Below are 14,095 nucleotides of genomic sequence, written 5' to 3'. Positions count from 1 at the left end.
TGGGCTGGGCAATGGTGCGGTCTCACCTTAAGTCCTGTGTCCAGTTCTGAGCCCCTCATGACAAAAAGGACATTGAGGGGCTGGAGCATGTCCAGGGAAGGGAACAGAGCTGGGGAAGGGGCTGGAGCACCAGAGAGGCTGAGGGGGCTCAGCCTGGAGAAAAGGAGGCTCAGGGGGGACCCTCTCACCCCTCAACTCCCTGACAGGAGGGAGCAGCCAGGTGGGGGTCAGGCTCTGCTCCCAGGGAACAAGGGACAGGATAAGAGGAAACGACCTCATGCAGTGTCAGGGAAGTTCAGTCTGGACATCATGAAGAATTTCTTCATGGAAAGGGTTGTCAGGCATTGGAAGGGGCTGCCCAGGGAGGTGGTGGGATTCCCATCCCTGGAGGTGTTGGAGGAATGCCTGGATGCGGCACTCAGTGCTCTGGGCTGGTGACAAGGTGGGGATCAGTCACAGGTTAGACTCAACCATCTTGGAGATAATTTCCAGCCTAAGTAATTCTGTGATTCTGTTTCCCTCCATTTTGCAGACAGTGTTCAGCATGGATCCCCCAGAAGGAGTCACAACAGGGTTCCTGCCACGTCAGGCAGTATCTAAATATTACAAGGTATGGGAGGCTTTGTGTGCTGCCTTTTTCCTCACAGCATTTAATGTCTGTGCTTCGTGTAGCTCAGACTTGGAAGGATGTGGATAGTGCAACACATGATGTTGATTACAGGGAGAAAAAAGAGGACACAGCCCAAAAAAAACCACCAAAGGAACGGTATTTAATTTAGATTCTGAACGCAACCACAATTTTAAAATTAATTTGTAAATTAAATTATCAAAGTGCAGAAAATGGAAATTTCAGAAAATTTTAAAATTGGATATTAAACAAGAATCAAGGTGTTCTTTCAGTAATGTATTTTTAGTTTAGCCCAGTGCTAAGCAAATGCAGCAGAACCACTGAACCTTCTCTCTAAAGTTGTTTTAATTTGTTTAAAGTTTGGAATTTATGGGATGTGTTGTTATGATGAATTTTGGGAAGAGATCTTTTTCTAGATGTCACATTTAGACTTTATACTATTTTTGTTGCCAAGTGAGGCAAATCTTTCCACCACAACAGTGTTCTACATTCTACGTTTAATCTGTGTGGTTGATGCTGGTGGAAATACCCAAATAATTGAGTTCTCTGTCTCTGCTTGGGTCAGGCCATGAAAAGCTGCTCCCATCATCTGACTCAAAAATGACTGGTTGGATGGTGATGCACTTTTTTGGTCCTTAGTTATGAAATACTGGAAGCAAAATAGAAAAGAGACAGGAAATTGTATAACCTTAGTAACACTGTAAAAGTAGCACTAATTGCATTAATTGCTCTTAATGTAGGCCAGATTTTTTTGAGGGATGAAGTTCAAGTTTGTTTCTGCAGCCATTGCTAGAAACGTTTGTTACTTTCCTTCAGGTACATATTCATGTGGATAATGGTAATCAGAAAAAGAAACAAAGGACAGATCTCTGGAACTCATCATCTTCAAAAAAACAAGGTACACGACTGTTCTTGGGGAGGTTCATGCAAAAGCTGCATTGAAAACTCCTCAACTGCTCATTTCTGACTCAAATACAAAAAAACAAGTGCAGCTCCATTGTGGATACAATGAGCTGGGGACAAGCTTTTCACTTTTATAGCTATTTCTGAAGGGGAGGTGGCATGTGCCATCTCAATCTATGAATTTCTTGTACCATTGGTGTTTTGTGCACTGCTGGAGTTCTTTTAGGGCAATGATTCTGGTGAAAGAAGATCATCTCCATCATGGAATTGTTTGTACTGGTGCAGAGAAAATCTTCAGAGCAGCCAAGAATGGGGAACTCTCCTCCAAGCCTCAGGTTGATACTGAGGTTCATGACAGGTTCTGTTCTCCTCATACCAGCTGGATTTCTCTGCACAACTGTTGAATTAAACACAAAGTTGGTGTTGAATAAGGCTGTAACTGCCTTTGGCAAGAAGGGGGTTCAGGTACAGTTATGATGGCAAAAATGTTAGTCAGAGGTGGTAGAAGAGTTAAATCCATTCTCTGTTGAAATGATTTCTATTGTGGAGGTGTTACAGTTTGTTGGTTCATTTTTGGAGCTCTGTAGGGAAGTTTCATGTCACGTGCCAGAGAGCTTGTCCAGATCATTGTGAATTCTTAGGCAGAATGCCTTGCCTTGGGGCATGTTTACCTTTTTGAGATCACCTACTTTGCGAAACTTCCTACTTTGAGCAACTTTCGGGGTGTGTTGTCAGTTCTTGATAGTTTCAGCTTCAGCTATTCTTTCCAGTTCAGCTGGGATTTCTCCCTCTCCTTGTCAATCTCCTCCCACCTGTTTTGTTCCTTATGCTCTGCAGATCATAGTATCTGGAATTACCTCAATATAACTGCTCTTCAAAATCATATATTTAGAAGAAAAGAAACTTGGCTTCTGAATCAAAGGCTTATCCTAATGCTCCTATAAAGCAGCACCAAGCTTGGCTTTGTTGGACTGCAGTATTCGTTTTTTTCTGATTTTTTAATTAATTTTTTTAATAATTAAGTTGAAAACAAAGCATTTTCAATTAGAGAAGACAGATGCAGATCCCTTTACCTAAGCCTTCTTAACAGAGCACTCTTCAAGGATTCGTCTAAATACTTTGCCTCATAACTCTCTACTTAATTATTCAGTTAAGTGCTCATGAGTGTGTAATTATCTGTTTCATGGAAGTCCTTATTTTAAGGACAAAACTAACATTTTTAAAATATTAATTTCCAAGAATTTACTGAGTTTGCACATAATGTCCCCTTAAATGTTTCCATTAAGTTAGTGCTGTTTGGTAATCTGCAAAAGTAGTTTTCTTGAGATATTCCTCAATTGGAGTTTTAAGATACAGGAATAATTCTGAGTGGATTTGGTTAAAGATGTGTGCAGGAAGAGGCTAATACAAACATTTTAAGGTTAATTGCACAGTTTGGAGGATTTATACACAGAAATACAAAGCAGTGAGAGAATTCTGTGATTCAGTAGATGGATTCTGATATTTTTTTTTTTTCAAATAAGAATAGTATTTGTAAGTACCTGTGTAACACACCTGAGAATGCTGAGACTTGTGCTTTATGTAAGCCTAGCAGAGGCCAGGCATGTTAGATGGAGTCTCTGGTTTCCTGTAGTGATATAGCAAATGGTATAGAAATAATTCAAGCATTTAAGAACAGCTATTTCCCAGGATTTTGTGGAAATTATCCACTCAAACATCATTCTCTACAAAGTAGTTGGTGAGGAGAAGCTTTGGGGTATCTGATGAGATTCCTGCCTGAGTCATCTGGGAACAGATGCTGTTTATGTCAACAATACTGGACTGTTGCAGTTTAACATTAAGTTAAAATGCTCCCATTCATGGTTTGCTCTAAATCATCATGTTGTAAACTGTTAGCAAGCCATTTCTCCTTGCATTAGCTGTCCTTGTACCAGGAATGGAAAAAGCTGCTGCAGAGATCAGCTTTGTTCAACGCCCAACACTTCCTGCTGGTGAATGGGACCTTGAAAATGGATTTATTGTTGTTAAGCTTAAAGACATAATTGCAGCACATCAGGCTAAAAGTGTACAGCAGTCCCAACTTGTCCAGGAACTGGGAACTGGTGCCTGGCAGTTGTCATGCTGGGTTACAGAAATGTGTTTGCAGCTGAGCACTGGAGGAGCAGACATAAGAGGCTGATGTCCTTTTCCAGGCCATCCCATATCAGCCCAGTTTGGTTTCATGCTGGGATTTCTTGGGTTCCTGGCTGAGTCACTTTGTTCTTGTCTGTAGATACTCACTGGCTTGTCCAAACTAATTTGCAGCAGTTGTTAGTGTGAGTTAGAAAGATAGGGAATTTGCTGAATTTTGGAATGTGAGTCTTCTAGAATTTAGGCTTTGTCTGGATGTGTCTGTCCAGGTGAGATGGAAGGGTAAAACTTTTAGCTAAATGTTCACTTGTAATTCTAAGCAGTAAGTGACTCACTGGGCAAGTATTAATGGGGATTTCCTGAAAACAACAGCTTTTTCTTTTGGAAATTAAGGCTTTGATTGACGTGTGTAAATTTCAAAGAAATGCACACGATACCTGGGTAAGAGGTATTTATTTTTATTACTGAAACTAATCATGAAAAGCAGTATCAGAAACAGAAACAAAAGCTGATGTTTCATTTGGCTGCTCTTGTTCTTGACATGGATATTTTTTTCATTCCCTTGTGCCTGTGTCTCTGACAAGCTGATGCAGTTTTCAGCAAGCTTGAGCTGAGCCATAAAAGAAATTGCTGATGTGATTTATTTATTTTTCTTAATATTCTTTCTGTTGAGAACTTACATATTTTCAGAGTCACACACTAAAGTACATATGTGTGTGTGTATATATTTTTATACATATATATATACATATATATACATATATATACATACATATATATATATATATATATGTCACCACATCCCACAAAAGATTTGAGCAGAAATTGAAACGTTTGGGAGTTGACTGACAAAAGTGGGGAGTTCAGGTGAAAGATTTATAGCCTATATAGTTACATAGGAAATCCTCATAGAGAAGGAATTCTTTTTTCAAGCCAGTGCAGGGTTGTACATACTTTCTTATTAGATTATGAGGAAGCAGTGATGTTTTATTTAAAAGTCATTAAATCTGGGAAAAACCAAAGCAGGACATACCATACATCTGGAATATTAAGTTTGGATGCTGTCTGGTTTACTCTCAGAAGTTCAGGTGCAATGTGCCGTATGCTGGTCATCATAGTCTAGTTTTTCCACTTTGATTTCTTAATGTTTTCTCTTTATTTAATGCAGGGAAGACTTTAAGCTATTGGTGTTTCAGCCCTGGGTACAGCATGCACGAGCTCGTTCGACAGGGAGTCAGGACAATCATCCTCACCAGTGGGACCCTCTCCCCCCTCTCATCATTTACAATGGAAATGCAGATGTGAGTACCTGGATGTGGGAACACTGCCATTCCTGAAAGATGCACAGTCTGCTCTGTTTTTATCTCAGGATTTTAAAGTGTTCTGTTTGCCCAGAGAAGCTGTGGCTGCCCCATCCCTGGAAGTGTCCAAGGCCAAGCTGGATGGGGCTTGGAGCAGCCTGGGATAGTGGAAGGTGTCCCTGCCCATGGCAGGGAGTGGAATGAGATGAGCTTTAAGGTTTCTTCCAACCAAACCAATCCATGATTCTGTGATTCTGGAACTGGTAGGGAATCACATAAGGAGTATGACTGGGATCTTCCTCTCTCTCTTTTTTTCTGCAGCCCTTTTCCTGTTTGCCTGGAGAATCCTCATGTAATTGATAAACACCAGCTCTGGGTTGGGATCATTCCAAAGGGACCTGATGGAACTGTGCTTACTTCCACCTATGAAAGAAGGTAATGAACTTCCATTTGGAATCCTGCTTTGAAGTTTAGGGTTCCAGTGTTTTGGGGTTCTGTTAACAGGAGTATGCTAGCTAAGTAAGGGATCTCTAGTGGTTTTCTTGGATAAATGCTGAATAACAACCCTTTAACCACTCCTGTTGAAGGTCTGGAAGGGATCAGGTACCAAGGCACTGATACTCCTTGATGGCCCTGACCACCCTCAGCTGGGACTTGCACCCACAACCATCTCCCAGGAGCTGCACTGAACCCTATCCAAATTTTTTTTTGCTGAAGGCTTAATTGACTTGAAACATGACTGGCCTTTGCAATAACTATTTTTACATTTCAAGCTTGTCACCATGCGCAGCCTCTCTTTCACCTCTGGGTTGTCTTCTTAAGGACAACATGTCAAAATATTTGTCAAGCTTTTCATCATCATTTTTCTTACTCATCTGGTCTTCCACCACTTTGTCTCTTTCTGTCTGTTGTTCAGAGTTGGCAGTGCTTCTGCTGCCAGCAAAGGCCAAATGTTCCATAGAACTGGAAGGGCACTCAGCAATTGTAATGGATTTCTACAGAGAAGTCATAATCTGGAAAACCCTCAGACTGCATTTCTCATTTTCAGAAGTTTTAGTGTGCCATTTCAGTGTATTTCTGTTGAAGATGCTGTCTTTTAAAGAAGTAAGGTTGGGGTTTCCACCCCTCCAGGGCTTTAGAACATGGGGACTTTTTGAAGGAAAAGAATTCATTGTGTTCACTCTGTTTTGACAACATCTCTGTGTTGATACTGGTATTTGTATGTCTTATAAAGGTATATATGTTAGGTTTTTTCCCTGCATATATAAATTTTCTGGGAAAACAGTACAAAAAAGTACAGGACACTAAAATAAAAGGAACATAGAGGCATGAGAGAACAGGGGAGTTTTCAGTCAGGTCTGGAAGAACATAAATATGGCTCATTGGAGAGCAGGACTTTTTCAGCCAAAGGTAAAATTTTTTACTAAATAATAACCATAGTAACCAAACCCTGCAGCAACACCACACCTAATTCATAAATTATTACTTTAAATCATTGTAATGTTAGGCAGGCTTGGCAGACTTCCTGGCAGAACTCTCACGTGTGTTGCTACTCACATGGCTGCCCATTTTTACCTGTGCATTTTGAAATATTGAAGCTTAGATCATCTTCAGGGCTATCAATAAGAATATTGCATAGTTTTAATAACATGTAGTCAAGGTATTATTATTTCTTGCCCTTAGTGTTGGTGCTTGCCACAGGAGGGAGAGCAACTGGCAGTCTGGAAATGTTATTTTAGATGAATGTCAAAGGAAGTCAGTGTGGATGAAAAGCATAGAAAAGGAAATGCAATGGTGTTATTTGATTTTTCTTCTTTGTAGGTTTTCAGAGGATTATTTATCTTCTCTGGGGAAAACAATTGGTAAGTGAAGTGTGTGGATTTCCGAAATGGGTTCGTGCCCAGGATTTTTGGAAATTTAGAAAGGGCAATGCTAAAGAAGATGCAGTAAGAGGAAGGTAAAGAATTGTAGTGCATAGCTCGCTGCTGTCAGATTTTCTGTGTTTCTGCTTGCTCCAGGCAGCTGGCTGCTGCAATAGCACACAACATTGAGTCCCTGGCTTCATATTTCCAAGTCTGGACTTCATTTTTATTGTCAGGAGTTTGTGTTTGGGTGTAAATGTGATTCCTAAACACTGTCAGAAAGTGGCTCAAACTAGGAAATCAATACCCAGAGATGATGCAGCCAAGGATGAAGAGAGCAATTGAGGATCACAGGAAATCGGTGCAATTTTTTGTGATATTTTAAACTGTGTCAAGCCTGCCTGAAGACAGCATTTCTTGTTTGGTAAGGTTTTATAAATATAATAGAATTACAAAGTCATAACACATAAGGACAGAATAAAAGAAGATCATCTGTGTAGCTTGGCTAACATAATTGAAAAGAATCTGTTAAATCTAGAAATGCTTGAAGGATGTGGAAGAGAAATGAAAGCTACTTTTGCTTCTGTGTTAAAGCTTACACCTTGACAAGATTATCTAATTATTTTAAGAAATGGAACAACTTCTAATACAAAATCATTCATGTCACGACAGTAGAAAATATTTTGGAAGGAGGCCATGGTGTTTTTTTTCCTCGGCAGTCTGTATTTTCCATCCCAGGATGAAAATGCCCTCAGCTGCACTCTTGTCTTCTCTCTCTGCAGGTAACCTTGTGAGAGTTGTGCCACATGGGCTGTTGGTGTTCTTCCCATCGTATCCTGTCATGGATAAGAGCCTGGAATATTGGAGAGTATGTTCATTGCTCTGCCTTTGTTAGGTGGTTTGGTTACTTGCATCAGGCAGCTTGTAGTTATTCCATTTAACCACGTTAATTAAAAACCTTCTAGTAGAAGTGGTCACTGCTCATGGCAGGGGGTTGGAACTAGATGATTATTAAGGTCCCTTCCAACCCAAAACATTTTGGGATTCTATGAAAAATTCTTTGTTAATAAGTAAATGATAAAATCTGGAATGTAAAATCTCAGGTAAGGCTTCTTTTATTTTGATCACAATATACTGAAGTGCAGTGCTGCAGAAACCAAACCCAAAAGAATCTTAATATATTATTCCATCTCATGTCACATTTTATTTAGTTCACTAGACCTTTCTTTATTAAACCTCTGAATTAGAATTGGTCTCTGTGTTTCAACACTTGGGGAAAAAAATCCCAATATGAGCATTTCTGCTTTAATTTGTAATCATTGCAACTGTAACTTCTGGTACTTCTGTGCTCCTGAGTTGAATGCCCCTGGTGAGATTTGCTAAGAACAATTGTGGTTTAAATGCTGCTTGAAAAGGCAGGGGCAGAGATTTCATGCTGTGGAGTGGGACTGGGAGGTGAGTGCTGCAACCATCCCATCTGCCTGATGTCTGAGGTGCACCAGCTGCAAGGAACCACTGCTAGTGCTCTCAGGGGGTTGCACATTTCTGCTTCCATCTCTTCCTGTGTTTGGCAGGAGGAGCAGGCTGTGATGGGGAAGTGTAGTGACCATTTCTGAACGTTTCTGTTCTTGTGGTGTGAGCACACTTGGCATTTCTGACCTGCTCCTTCTGTTTCCAACAGGAGCATGACTTTGCCAAAAGAATAGAAGAAGTGAAGCCGATGTTTGTGGAACCCAGGAACAAAGGAAGCTTTTCAGAGGTTGATTATTTGCATTACATACCTCTGTCATTTTCAGAAACTGTTTCTATGTTTAATGACCTTCTCTAAGGTGTGTTTGGGTGTGAAACACCCCAGTTTTTGGCCTAGGGTAAAAGTAAAACTCTGACTGCTACTTTGAAGTGTAGTTTTCCTTTGCATCCTTCCTTTCCTCTCTTGCCTGGCCATGCAGGGTTCAGTCTTCATTTAAATCTGGTGACGTAACAGCAGCTAACATACACAAGTGCTGAGTAATCGAGCTGGTGGAAAGCTGTCACTTCAGTAGTCAGCATTTGTGAATGTTCTGTATGACTTTTCCTCCCAGCTCATCCTGCTTTGGATGTTTAAGAATTGTGCAGTGTCATCCTATTTATTTATAGCCATTCTGTTTGCTTCTTGGAATAATTACTATCTAATAATTGCTTTCCTGTTTTGTCTATTTTACTTAACAATCTGCAGAAACACAGGATAGTCCATCTTATCAGAAGTATCTGAATTGTTTTATGCTTACCCAGATGTGTTCTGGATTTCACAGTGATACATGGATTTTGCCGAGAAAATGGCTTCTCACGCTTGCAATTAGTTACAAGTAAAGACAATTGTACTAAGCCAAATTAATCACAGTTTAGATCTTAGTGTACAAGTCAAATTTAGTTAGTACAGAGTAATACCATTCTTCCTCTTAAATTTGTTTATATTTTAGGTTATTGGTGCCTACTATGATAAAGTTGCCTGTCCTAAGTCCAATGGAGCTGCTTTTTTGGCAGTGTGTCGGGGCAAGGTAATGTAACTGAGAATTTGTTTCATCTGAGATCAGATTATATAATTGATGGGAAAAAACCTTCATTTTGGATTTAAATACATTTCTTATTATTTGACTGTAATTGTATCTGGGAAAAAAATAAGTGCTCTAAAGCTTCTTCAAAATTAGGTCACATTTCTGTATGATTCACTCCTGTTTTTATTGAAAGGACACATTTTGATTACTCTGAAGTGGATGAGCATCATACTCGCATTTCATGTTGGCTGCTCACTGAAAACATAATCCATTAGATGAGAACAGCTGTTCTGGAGAACTGTAATGAAACAAGTTAAAACAACACTGCTGCAAACCAAACATACTGCTTAGCTTTGAAACACTTTCTTTATTAATTTCCTGTTCTCTGGACACATTTGATGGCCTTTTCTTTGCATCTTCCAGTGCTGGTAAATTGACTTATGTTTATCAGTGAAAATATTTGTGAAATTGCTCTTAGAGCCTTTGTGCTGCTGTTTACTGTGTACCAGGAGAAGATACAACTTCTTTTGCAACTTTGGTCCCAGTCTCCAAAGAGGCTGTTGGAGTGAAGAAAAGATGCAGTTCTCTCAAATCTCATTGCTGAGATTTGGAGAATTGATTCAGGTGAAAAACAAAACAGGGTTTTTTTTTCCTTGATTATTTTTTTTCAGTCTGTTCAACTTTATTCATTTCACAAAGGGATGTGCCAGCACAGTGAGCATGTGCAGGGGACATGAGTGACAGATACTTGATGAGATGTCAACAGCACAGCTGCTGAATATGGCACTATAGTCTGGTGAATCTGATGGCTTTCTGTTATTGCTTTGAAGTGATTCTGTTAATTTTTACTGTCAGAAGTTTTGCTATGTTGTTATATCTTTTCAGCAACCCAGGGTGTGGAAGGTTTAAATAAAGGTGTTGACATGTTCTCAATACAGCTGATGTTATCCAGGAACATGACAGCCATTAACATGGTTGGCTGAGCTGTGCTTTGGCAGGGGAAAAAACCATGTTTAAACTCCTGGTAATAAAAAAAAAAAAAAATCTAGTTGAAATTATTCATTGACACTACTGATAAACTACCCTTGGCCAGGGAGTTAATTGAATGGAGAAAAAGGGCCAACAACTGCTGAATTGCTCTGAAATGTCACTGAAAACTCCATTGAGGATGGAAAACTGTCTCTGCAGGCCAGTGAAGGCTTGGACTTTGCAGACATAAATGGACGAGGAGTCATCATTACTGGGCTTCCGTTTCCCCCTCGTATGGAGCCCAGAGTCATTTTAAAGATGCAATTCCTGGATGAGATGAGGAGAAGTGGTGCAGGTGCACAGGTAAGACTGGGCAGCTTCTCAATTTTGGCTGTTTGTATGTTCTTGTCATTGGTTCTCCCTCTTGTCCCAGTGGGTTTTGGGTTTTCTTATCCTCTCAGCCTCATGGGACCATGAATATCAAAAATTCAAACAGCCTTGGGAATTTCTCACAAATTCCACCTTTTTTTAATAGTGTTGAGGGTTGCAAATTCTGGCACAGTCTTAAATATAGGCCCCAATAAATATTGTAATTAAAGTTTACAAAATCTTTGTATGTGTGTTACCCATCTCTCATTCTCAGGAATGTTTTTCATCCAGAGAGAGCGTGGGCAGTAAGAATGGCCTGTGCTGGCTGTTGTGGGAATTACTGTGTTGAAAGTGTGGTGGTGTGTGTCGGGGTGTTTGGGTTTGGTGTTCTATTGCTTCAGGCACAATAATGAATGACATTACAATTTAGTCTGTTCTGCAGGTCTTAAAGAATATGGTGAGTCTGTTGTACTTCCAAGGCTCTGAGTGCACCATATAGGAAATACCCTCTTCAGCTGGATATTGCTGCTTGAGTTTTCTGTGCTCTGGAAATCAGGTGTGACTTTTGAGTCCACCTGTCTTTGGTTTTCCTCAGCTCTTTGAGATTTGTCAGTACATCTGGTTGATATTACCCAACATCTGTGCTTCACTTTTTATTTCTTTAAGAAAAAGAAATAATGACTGTACAGCACAGAAAATACATTTTCCCTGGTAAATAATGTTAATTCTTCCTCCTCCCTCTTGCAGTATCTGTCTGGGCGTGAGTGGTACAGTCAGCAAGCGTCCCGGGCTGTCAACCAGGCCATCGGCCGGGTCATCAGGCACCGCCAGGACTACGGGGCCATCTTCCTGTGTGACCACAGGTAAACCCTGGCCCACTGAATCCCAGAATGTTTGGGGTTGGAAGGAACCTTAAAGCTCATCTCATTCCAACCCCCTGCCAAGGGCAGAGACACCTTCCACCACTCCAAGCCCTGTCCAACCTGGCTTTGAGCACTTCCAGGTTTGGGGCATCAACAGCTTTATATCCCAACATAAGTGTTGGTATTTTGAATATAAATGTGCTGATGTTGCTGCTTGGAAAAGGCTACTGTTCATAATAATAAAAATTTATATAGCAGGTTATAGAAATGTTGCACTATTTCAGGAAACTAACTGGATTGTTATCTTCTGCTCCCTGTCTATGTAGTCTTGGAGCTGCAGAAGGAGATTAATGGTTTTAATGGAAAATAAATTTTTGGAATTCATATTTGTAATACCACAGGAAATTATGTGACAACAACTTATGACTTTGCATTTTTTCCATCTTTCATTTGAGATGGCAGTCAGCAGCACTGCAGTGTTGAGAGAAGAAGAATGGAAATGAGGACACATTGTTACTGAAAAAATACTATTTATAGTCATATCCTATATTAACATTATACTGCATTAATATCCATTTCTGTAATGCTAATTAGTAGAACATATGTATTATAGGCAACAGGAGTTTAATTGATAGTACATGGAATCAGCAAAGCCCTTTGTCCTGAGCGAAGGCATCACCCCATTATATTTACTGCCCTGTTATGTCTTTATTTGTGTTGCTGCTCCTCTCTTGTCATTTTGGATAGTGTCTTGGTTTGAAAAGACAGGTGTCTGCTAAAAATGCAGTAATACAAAACAACACTGACAGAATACGACCTGGCACCCTGTGGGTCAGGGTGGTGGCAGCAGTCCCATTAAGTGGTGGCTGCAGCCCTCCTGCAGTGACAGATATGGTTCTCTTGAAGCAGTGATCCTGTAGAAGGGAGTAGTTTTCCTCTGGAGATCCAGTGGTGGTGTAGATGGGCCTGGTCTTCCTCTGGGAATGCAGTGGGAAAAGGCTGCTTGTGGTGTTCCAAATCTCAGATTATATCCGGGTAGGAATGCTTGGCTCCTCCCCCTGGGTGGAGCATCTCACAATAGAATGATGTAATTTTATCAATCATGCAATGAGACTCAATGGCCCATGAACAGAAGATCTCCCTGGAGGGAGGATGGGTGGAGGAAATAAAGAAAACTGCCCCACCTGGCTTTAACAGAAGATAACTGCCCCACCTGGTTCTAACAGATGGCAATAGAATATGCACCCCCGGCCTCATCTTGCATTGCAGCCTAGAACAGATAGTGGTCTGGGGTTCTTTTAATTAATTTAGCCCAACCTGGCAAATAATTCTCAGGTTTTCCCATCCTGCCCAGGTTCACAACTTGTGATGTCAGGGGCAAACTGCCTTCGTGGGTCCGTCCCTACGTGAACGTTTATGACAACTTCGGGCACGCGGTCAGAAGTGTCTCCCTCTTCTTCCGTGTTGCTCAAGAAATTGTAAGTGTCTTTTAAAAAAACCCCACAAAATGAACAACTTTCCTGAATAGTGTTGGAAACTAGGAATATTAAGCTAGGTGGGAGATGTGAGACAAGCACAAATGATCTCAAATTGGAAGGGATGCTTAAGGATCACCGAGTCCAGCTCTCTGCTCCTCGCAAGCCTGTCCAACACGGAGTCACTTGTCACTTCTAAGCACTGGAAGATTTACTGGAAAGGAGGTATGCCTCATCTTTCCCCATGAGTGATCTGGGACAGGATGTTGTTCTTATGCTGGGCAACTCATTAGGTTAGATCACAAAAATAACTTCCTCTTCCACTTCCTCATAAATAAACATGTATTTATTGGCTTGTATGCAAATCCTGGAACTGATATTGGCATCCAGAAGCTTTCTGTCTCAGGGAGAGGTTATGTGTACGGAAGGATCATACCCCAAAATTTAAACTGAAGCTGAATAGTAATAAAGAGTAATACAAACCATCAGTTGTTATTACAGTTCAGCACTGGGTCATCTTTATTAAAACAGCTTCTCCATTAGTATTAGGAAACTCATGTTGTCTGTAATAGTTCCTTGATTTAAAAAGTAATATTGTAAAAAGGCTTCCTAATTCACTGGAGAAAGACATAGCAAGAAATGGGCTGGAAGCCAGAATGGGAAATTCTTTGCTCCCAAACCAGGTTAAGATTAAAATAAGCACTTAAAAATTTCATTTACAGACTTGAACAACTTCCTGGAAGATGCTTTAGCCAAATACAAGGCTAAATTAGTTGTTCAGGCTAATTAGTTACATATGGATGATGCTGCAGGACTTGATGATCTTTTCTGATCAGGAGTGACAGTTTTATGGTAAATCAAAACCACAACCCGATGTCCTTTGTCAGAAGGGGCTGTTTTTGCAGGGGTAGCATTAGGAAGTGATTGTCCTTTAGAAGATCATGATCCTTTTTCTGGTACCAGGTGACTTAGAGTTAAGCCTCTTTACTGCATTTCAGCTGTGTCACTTGGGAGCTGTTTGATCCTTTTTTCCAAAAGCCCATAAACCCAGAGTGTGCAAC

General features: G+C 40.4%; 1 protein-coding gene across 1 annotated transcript in view; it reads left to right on the top strand.

The window, feature by feature from the left end:
- Positions 1-14,095, top strand: part of RTEL1 (regulator of telomere elongation helicase 1) — a 46,239-nt gene that overhangs the window by 12,820 nt on the left and 19,324 nt on the right. The window contains exons 15-25 of the mRNA XM_041396208.1: positions 533-610; positions 1,445-1,526; positions 4,830-4,962; positions 5,284-5,397; positions 6,784-6,824; positions 7,607-7,692; positions 8,506-8,583; positions 9,284-9,361; positions 10,547-10,690; positions 11,444-11,559; positions 12,914-13,037. Coding sequence (XP_041252142.1) covers positions 533-610; positions 1,445-1,526; positions 4,830-4,962; positions 5,284-5,397; positions 6,784-6,824; positions 7,607-7,692; positions 8,506-8,583; positions 9,284-9,361; positions 10,547-10,690; positions 11,444-11,559; positions 12,914-13,037 — 1,074 coding nt within the window. The remainder of the gene's footprint in view (positions 1-532; positions 611-1,444; positions 1,527-4,829; positions 4,963-5,283; positions 5,398-6,783; positions 6,825-7,606; positions 7,693-8,505; positions 8,584-9,283; positions 9,362-10,546; positions 10,691-11,443; positions 11,560-12,913; positions 13,038-14,095) is intronic.

The sequence above is a fragment of the Onychostruthus taczanowskii genome, unplaced genomic scaffold, assembly GCF_017590055.1.
Source record: "Onychostruthus taczanowskii isolate IOZ18803 unplaced genomic scaffold, ASM1759005v1 scaffold126, whole genome shotgun sequence".
NCBI lineage: Eukaryota > Metazoa > Chordata > Aves > Passeriformes > Passeridae > Onychostruthus > Onychostruthus taczanowskii.
This window is presented reverse-complemented; position numbering and strand designations above follow the sequence as displayed.